This window comes from Temnothorax curvispinosus, unplaced genomic scaffold, assembly GCF_003070985.1.
Source record: "Temnothorax curvispinosus isolate PA1 unplaced genomic scaffold, ASM307098v1 QBEX01018620.1, whole genome shotgun sequence".
NCBI lineage: Eukaryota > Metazoa > Arthropoda > Insecta > Hymenoptera > Formicidae > Temnothorax > Temnothorax curvispinosus.
In genome coordinates, this window is record NW_020228400.1 from 1 (window position 1) to 8,856 (window position 8,856).

Below are 8,856 nucleotides of genomic sequence, written 5' to 3' on the forward strand. Positions count from 1 at the left end.
TATGCTGACAGAATCGTTTCTTCGGTTGTTAAACATCCATCGGCATATCCACAGATTAGTTCACCAATGGAATGACCGATTATAAAATCCGGAACTATACCAATGGATGTTAAAAGATCGACTATTCCAATCTGTAATATAAATATACTATACTATACATATAAAAGAAATATCTTTCTATTTGTTTTAAATAAAAAAAGAATTATAAAATAAAAATTTAATTATATTTGATACATATGAAATATATTTATGAAGTTTAAACAAAAAATTTTCCTTTTTTACCTGCAGTCCAACGAGTGCTAAAAATAAATTAATGATATTGCTGGAAATATTTTTATTATCACTTATTAAAATATCTGTAAGAAAAATGCCATAAGATCTCAAAACAATATCGCATTTCTGGACTGCCTTGGCAAATACTGGGAATTTCATTAGGGCTCGACCTGCTAAAATTTTAATAAAAATTTTTTAATTTCTTAGCTTTAATATATATCTACAAATACGTATATGCACGCGCGCTCATGTACACACCACACTTACTCATTCCAGACCATTGAGATCCTAGTCCAGAAAATATGAAACAAATTGGCCGCTTTATATATTGATGCTCTATTTTATTAATTGTATTATAAGATGTTTTAGATCCAGTTATCATGTATCCTCTATAAAGGTGACCTTCTATGTTATCATTATGAACATGGTGTAACAGAGAGATGTATTCTATATCGACAGATCGACTTCGTACCTGCACATTCAGTATAAAGAAATATTTAGACGCTCCATCCTTTCGTGAAATAATTTTATTAACAATAATTATAATTGTGTAATTGCTGTAAGTGGATTATAATGAATAACTATTAATAAAATAAAGAAATATAAATTTCCCTGGTTACAGAAAGAAAAGTTATGTTCAAACATTTTGTTACAAATTTATTTAAAAATGTTTATAACTCGCATAAATAAACATTATGTCATCAATCTACCTCATAACCGATTAACTGTGATATTTATTCCGTTTTGTGTACACATATTGATTGTAATCTTCTTAAGAAAATAAATAAATGATTGGAGATGTACAATTTATAACAATAATAACAATATTGTTACAGTAATACAAAAGATAAATATAAAACTTAAACCACTTTTAAAATAAATAAAATAAGATAGTATAATATTTGCTTACGTCATCTAAAATGATTTTAACAGCCTCCTTCGTCCGTCCAGATACGACTACAAGTCTAGGTAAGTCGTTATTCGGTGCTCCATTATTGATTTTTTGTTTAGGATTTGATTTTAATAATATGTGGCAATTAGCTCCTCCAAATCCAAAGGAATTAACACCTACATAACCACCCTCCCATTCTGTTGGTTCAGTGACAATCTTTATTCTTCCTTCGATAATAGCAGTTAACTCTTTTCGCGGACACTTGAAGTGTATAGTAGGCGTAATTATACCAGTTTCCATCGCTAACAATATCTTCAAAAAATTAAATTTGTTTGTTAATAGTAATTCTAATTGTGTGATTGTTGCAAATTATTACAATGAATAACCCAGATAGCACAGATGATCGTTATGAAAGGATTTCACGAATCCTTTTTGAGTTCATAACGATCATCTCTATCTGGAAAGTTTAATAACGATATGAGAAAATTTAAATTGTTACAGTTGCAGTTTAAGCAAATTTTATATTTAAATGTTTTATTACAAATATTAACCTTTGCAATTTGGCAAAGGCCACTGGCGGGTTCGGAGTGTCCAAGATTTGATTTTATCGAGCCCATCAATAAAGGCGTGTTTCTTTTAGCACATAAAGTCTGGTCAATAGACATAATTTCCGCAGGATCACCCACTAGGGTACCAGTTGCATGAGCCTCCATGTAAGATAACTCACTAGGTGAGATTCCACATTCTTCGTAAAATTCTTCCAACAACATTTTTTGCATTTTGAACGATGGAAAAGTGATACCTTCTTCTTTAAAGCCATCGCAATTTGTTTTACCGTATACGAAGGTCGCATATATTCTCTTTGCATTTTTTGCTTTTTGCAGATACACCACTGTCATTGCATCGCTGCGCATATATCCAGAGCCCTCCTCATCAAAGGGTCTACAATAACCATCAAAAGATAGAACCCCTGAAAGAAATTGATCCTGTAATAAACCAAATTCTTCCAGTTTTGATTTTATTGCTGCATGCAAAAATATGCGATAAGCATTGGTAAAATAAACATTATGGGCAAAGTAAATTTTATTCATATTTTTATTTTACTTAAGGACGCGAATATAAACATGTATATCTTTCAGTTGTAGAGATACATTACGATATTCATATTAATTATTTTAATTTTGCATCATTAATTAAAACGAAAATATCAGTAATTTAAATACTTTTACTTTGATAAATAAAATTAGACAAATATATAAATATATATTGTCAGTATATTATAAAGTAAGTATAGTATTGTTGAAGATATAACAGTATTGTTGAAGTATATACCAAGGCGATAAAATCCAAAATTTGCGTAAGGATGGAGGCATAGATTGGCGGTAGCAACAATAGCGGCGTCACAGTTTCCAGACCGGATCATCTTGTAAGCCTCTGTCATGGCGAAATGGCTTGAGCTACATGCACTATCAAGATTAAATGATGGTCCAGTAGTGCCGAGCCAGTAAGAAATTCTGTTTGCCACGAAAGATCTATTGCACCAATATGGTATTTCACTGAGCTAATTACAACACATAATTTTTTTTTAATACTTGAAATTTTAGAATTATTAGAATACTATTAATAAGTTGTATCTTCATTTTTTATTTTTTTTTAGATTATTCGTGACTATTTATAAATTGTACACATTTTTATTTTACGTATTAAGGTATTCCTTTCATGACACAAAAGTCTTAAGAATTAACTGATTTTTTGGTACGAGAACGTTAAAATGCATATCTTTACGCCAGAAAAAAATTAAACCATATTACCGAACACATAAAGAAGAATTATGACTTTGAAAATTCGATATTTTATATGTGACGTTATCGAAAAAGTCTATTTTTTACATTTCAATGTAATAATTTGTTTATCAAATATCTTGAGATATTAAATATTAACTGCGCTACATATTCGCTAAACTCTAAACTTTCGAGAGTACCGATAAAAATACAGAGTCACCGAATATTTAAACAAAATATTTATGTTAAAAGTTGACTTGAAATGTGGTTTATAGATGAATATTTTTTATGGCAACTTTCAAGGAATTATTTGGCAACGCTGGCGCTGCAAGCTGTGCGCTCATGTCACACTTCATTCATAACGTACGGTTTATTATCAACTTTTATTTTCACAAATTGCCCCTTATTTTTGCCCACATTACTCTTCACTTTATGTTTCTTAGTTTCTTATCACTCGCATTATTATTATAAAATATCTCTCTTTGATAAAAAAAAAATGTCACAATATTCTTTGATTAATGAAATTGACACTTAACATTGACACTTTTGTTATCAACTTCACATTTTACAATCGGCGCCGACGGCGCCTTGAAAAGCGCAGCGTTGCCATATTGTTATTCTGACGGTAAAATTTACCGAAAAATGAAAAATTTCTAAATACACATAATATTTTCACTTTTTTCTTATAATTAAACATAATAATCAATTATAACTTGATTTTATATAAGTTTAATGCAATATACAAGAGTTTGCTGAGGCCCTGCTTAAACGGCTACAAAATACGCTCCTCCGTGAGAGAAATACCTTAAGGAGATAGATTTCCAAATTTTTAACAAGAATTTTACAGTTACGTTTCTTTTATGTGTACATTTTTATTAACATTATATAAATTAATTAGATTATTAAATATATCGTACATTGGATTTCAAATAGAGAGAGAAACTTTGTACATCAACGCAAATTCCCGTAAAAACACCCGTTCTTGTTCCCTGCAACTCTTTAGGATTGACACCTGCATCGATAATTGCTTCGTAAGTATGCTCTAGTATCATTCTAACCATAGGATCCATTGTATGAGCTTCCATAGCGGATATATTGAAAAATTCTGGATCGAATTTCTCTATATTGTTGATCTTACCGATTCGAAAAGGCATATCGAAGCCTATATAAATAGAATTATTTTCTATGATTATATAATGTTATGTACTTAGTTTTTTTTATATCAAGAATGATAAATGCATCAAAATGTCTTCAAAAAGATCCGCAATACTTCGATCTTTTCTCATTATGATATATACTGTTTAATTAATTTTCCAAAAACAGATAAACTACACCAAATGCTCATGTCCCGGTAAAAAATTTTTTATATAAAAACATCTAAATATATATAATCATATAATATTATATAAAATATTATAAACAAAGGTATAATAAGGCTCTGAACAAAGAATAAATAACGTAGATAGTGGGCTATGAGAGCCGACGCAAGATCTAATGTGCGGGGATATTATATTTAGAGATACTTAGTCAGTACATAAAATATTATATAAAATATGTCCATATATGTCCATACTATGTTTTTTTTTTCTTGTATAATCTCTGTTCGTATGTACAAGAAAAATAATAAGAAAAAGAATTAGAAAATAATTAAAAGGATAACTTTTGCATTGTTTTTTTTACAAAAAAAATAAAGTCTGTGCAAATGTGAAAAATTTGTTGATATACATATAATCATATTTTATATACATTCATATATGATTACATTGTATAGGCAAATAAATGAACGATGCAAAAACAATAAAAAAACAATGCAAAAATTATTCTTTTAATTATTTTCTAATTCTTTTTCTTATTATTTTTCTTGTACATACGAACAGAAATTATACAAGAGAAAAATACATATATGGACATATTTAATATATTTTATACAATATTATTTATATAATTATATGTATTTAGATGTTTTTATAAAAAAATTTTTATCAGGGTCAAATGACACGAAAAAGCTATTAGGCGCGTTCAGCAGAACAAACTGCTCAGTAGCAATCGAACTATTGGCTCTTACTTTTGGACCCAACAAATCAACGTAGCGTGTTGATAAGACGACACTCAACAGTTGTGTCTGCTGAATGCGGCCATTGTGTACGAGATAATATTTTTTTTAATACCTACATCACTAGAAATAGTATACCTAAATAACTCAAAAATGTTGTAGAATTACTTTATATAAAAATAAATTGAAAAACATTAAAAAGCAGAAATTAATTTTGAGCAAGAAATTTTAACGTGAGAAATACACATCATAATTTTAAATCTCTTTTTTCTTAATAATCACAAAGTTGTGCCAACAAATATAAAATTTATATAAAAAATTTATACACACTATACATTTCTTTCATAATTATGCTTCGGTATTTCAAATATTATTATGTCTGATGAAGTAGAATATGATATGATTCTGTCAAATAATTATGAAATAAAATAGGTATCTTAAATAAAATAAAAATAATAGGGGAGACCGGGGTTATCTGTCTACGGGGGCTGTGTCTACAGTACTGCTATCTGAGGTTTTAAGAGACAGACGTCTCTACCATTAACAAATAGTTTAGAAATGTTAGTAATTAGTAACAAATAGTTTAGAAATGCTCTACATAAGAGATTTAAACGTTGTTCGTTTTCTTGCGATACTTTTCGCAGACGCTACATACCTACGTTGAAAGAAAAGCGAAAATAATTATTCACATTTTTCGACGGTCGAAAAATTTGCTGTGCGACAGTTGTTTAAATCAAATTAAAGTAGGTACTTCATAATATTATCAATTAATATATAGTTATCAGGTGTGAGAAGCATCGAATCTTAATTCCGCATAATCTAAAATTGGCAACATGTTAAAGACTAAAAAACGGGGCTATCTGTCCTATTTTTGATGGGGCAATGTGTTCACATTTCAATGATAGATTGTTTTTTATGAATAGATAACAATGCGTAACGACAAAAGAAAGATTTTCCTTACGACGGATAAGGTATAGACATATCTAATAAAATTATACTTACTTAGAGTAATTAAAAGAACAAAAATTAAGCGAAAATCTTTTCGCAAAAACAGCGTTAGACTTTAGAATAAATGTTCGGACTTTCACTCGCTATTGTAAAAGAGTGACCTACGAGCAGCTATTTGATCCTGCGACTCAAGAACCGTCACCAAATTTTCATTTTAAAAATACACGTCGTTACATATATGAGAAAAAAGGTGAGAAAAATATATGAGAAAAATAAGGTTTATTTGTATGAATTACATATATGAGTTTGTCTTAAATTATTAAATATTTTCTATTTCAAACGCTGCCGCGGATAAAGTAAAGGTCCCAAATAAAAAAAAAAGATTAAAAAATTGAGGGGACAAAAAATTCATTACATTAATTTTGCAACGGACTCAAAATCAGTTTGATGCCACCGTATATAAAGAAAAGTCAGCTCCACGCAGGAATCTTGTCAAAAAATCTACACAAAGTGCCTACTACTGCTCTGACTCAACGACTAGGCAGTTTTTTCAATATTATATATTAATAATAAATAATATTAAAAATAAGCATAAAAATTAATATAAATAATGTGTTTTTTATTATGTGGACAGATAGCCCCTCGAATGTAGACAGATAGTCCCGTATATAGGGCTATCTGTCTATGCTTGACTTGCCTACTTAAAAAATTTACTTTTTTAAGATGATATATAAAAGATTAACAATTTTAATTATTATTATTTTTTTAATAGCAAGGTTTAAAAGGTTATACCATTAAAATTTTAGCCAAATATCTTAAAAAGGTATTTAACCCAAAGAAACTTAGCATTGTTAGATCAAATATAATATCTATGATTACTATCTATAATATAATATCTATAACATAAAAATATATATCTATAATTTTATTATATTAATTTTTCATGAATAATGTTCCAAGTGTTTCTAATAATTTATTAAAGAAAAATCGAGCAAATCATAATGTTGTGTAGTCGGATGTTTTAATAGTAATCGAAAAAATCTTGAGCTACAATTTTATCGATTTCCTGGACCATGAGAAGAAAAGAAAAGGAAAAAAAATGGATTGTGACAGTACATTGTCAAACGTAAATATTATACAAAAATATACAAATATACAAATTTTTTTTCGATAAATATTAAAAGAAACTTAACTATAAAAATTAATCTATTTTAAATTTAAGAAATAAATGTTTAGTAATTTTACTTCAGCAATCGTATCTTGCTTGTAGTCTGGACGGTATTATAATTATAAAGATGAGAATATTCAATTATTAGAAATTAAGCTGCAGTAGCTTAGTAGCTGTAAGGAGACTAAAGTTTTAGATTATATAACAACTCAATTTTTAGATTTGTCACGGTTTTTTCGGCCAGAGCAAAGGAATGCTATTAGGAGAGTCGGGTGATAGGCCTCTCGGGATAATTCCTCGCGCGAGTCAGGCAGCTCTCGAATTAATCCGTTGGGCGCCAGACGCGATGCCCTTGCGTCCACTAAATTCTCGATAACTTAACGCGAAATCGCAAAAACCAAAGTCTGTCGCACGAGGGGCCAGCCAGCTCGACCTAACAGAAGAGGGGTAGGGTAGAGGCAGTGCGACGCGGATTCGTCGAACGGACACAAAATAATTCCACATAAATCGCTAGATATTTAATGAACAATAGGTTGCGTTTATTATATATAACTCAAGAAATTATATCAGTATGATTGAGTAGTTCTATAATAGGTTGATACAAAAGTAATGCCTCCTATTTTTTTTCAATCTGGCACCATAAAAAATTTTGCGTTTTATTGAGTTGTTGCTTAAGTCTCTAGTTATATTATGTTAAGTGATATTGTGATCAGTTACGTTAGTGTGTCACACGAATAGTTCAAACTGGTGGGTGTTTTAGATACGCATAACAGACAAAGACGTGCTAAAATTTCTTACCATGGAAGTGAGTCCTATTGAAATCCATTCGTATTTCAGAAATAGTGTTATCATGAATATTTCTGACGCGAATGAATTTTGGAACTTACTTCTTTCACGGTAAGAAATTCAACCACCGCTCTTGTCTGTTATGCATATTTGAAACACGCACCAGTTCAAACTGCTCCGCAGTGACACACTCACGTAAATGATCACAGTACCACTCAATATAACTCAACTAATAGAGACTTCAAATAACAACTCATTGAAACGCAAAATTTTCTATGGCGACAAAATCAAAAGAAAAATATTAGAAGGCACTTTTGTACCGACCCTCGTATGTTGATCTGAATTGTGATTTAAAATTTAAAAAATTTTTATTCTTTGAATTGCTCTAAAACAATTAATTTTAGTTATACTTCTTAAAAAAAAAGTTATTTTGTTAATTTAAAATAGATTATATATATAATTATTAGTTAATTTTTTTTTTGATAATTTATATAAGCCATTCTTTGTATACTTATGTTTGGCGATGTACTGCCACAATCCATTTTTTTCTTCTCTTTTCTTTCCATGTTCGGAAGGAGATCGATAAAATTTTAGCTTAGGATTTTTTTGTTTACTATTAAAACATCCGACTACACAACATGCGATTTGTTCAATTTTTTTTTAATAAATTATTAGAAACACTTGGAATATTATTCATTTTTGGATTTTATTAATACTCCCAGAGTTGCGGAAAGTAACCGTTGAATGCAGCTGTCAGAGTTAACTTGCATAGCTTATATCCAATCTTAAAAAAGGCACGTTACCTGAGCGAAAGCGCGCGTTTGTGATCTCTAGTTATATTTAAATAATAGATATAAGATAAATACGCGAATATGTATCTAGTCTCAAGGGAAAAGTTTATTACAGTTATTCCATCGTCCGTGATCGCTCGAACCAAGATCCATTTTGTTAAAAA

The 8,856-nt window shown here is 29.5% G+C and overlaps 1 protein-coding gene across 1 annotated transcript; it reads right to left on the reverse strand.

Moving 5' to 3' along the window:
• Positions 1-5: 5 nt before the first annotated feature.
• LOC112468554 (fatty acid synthase-like) lies at positions 6-4,102 on the reverse strand (the record flags this gene model as incomplete). Its single annotated transcript, XM_025037777.1, has 7 exons — positions 3,921-4,102; positions 2,498-2,726; positions 1,717-2,135; positions 1,184-1,477; positions 541-745; positions 283-446; positions 6-131 (listed from the first exon to the last, which is right to left on the reverse strand). Coding segments are annotated over exons 1-7 (1,617 nt in total), but the record flags the coding sequence as incomplete, so codon positions are not given.
• Positions 4,103-8,856: the final 4,754 nt, after the last annotated feature.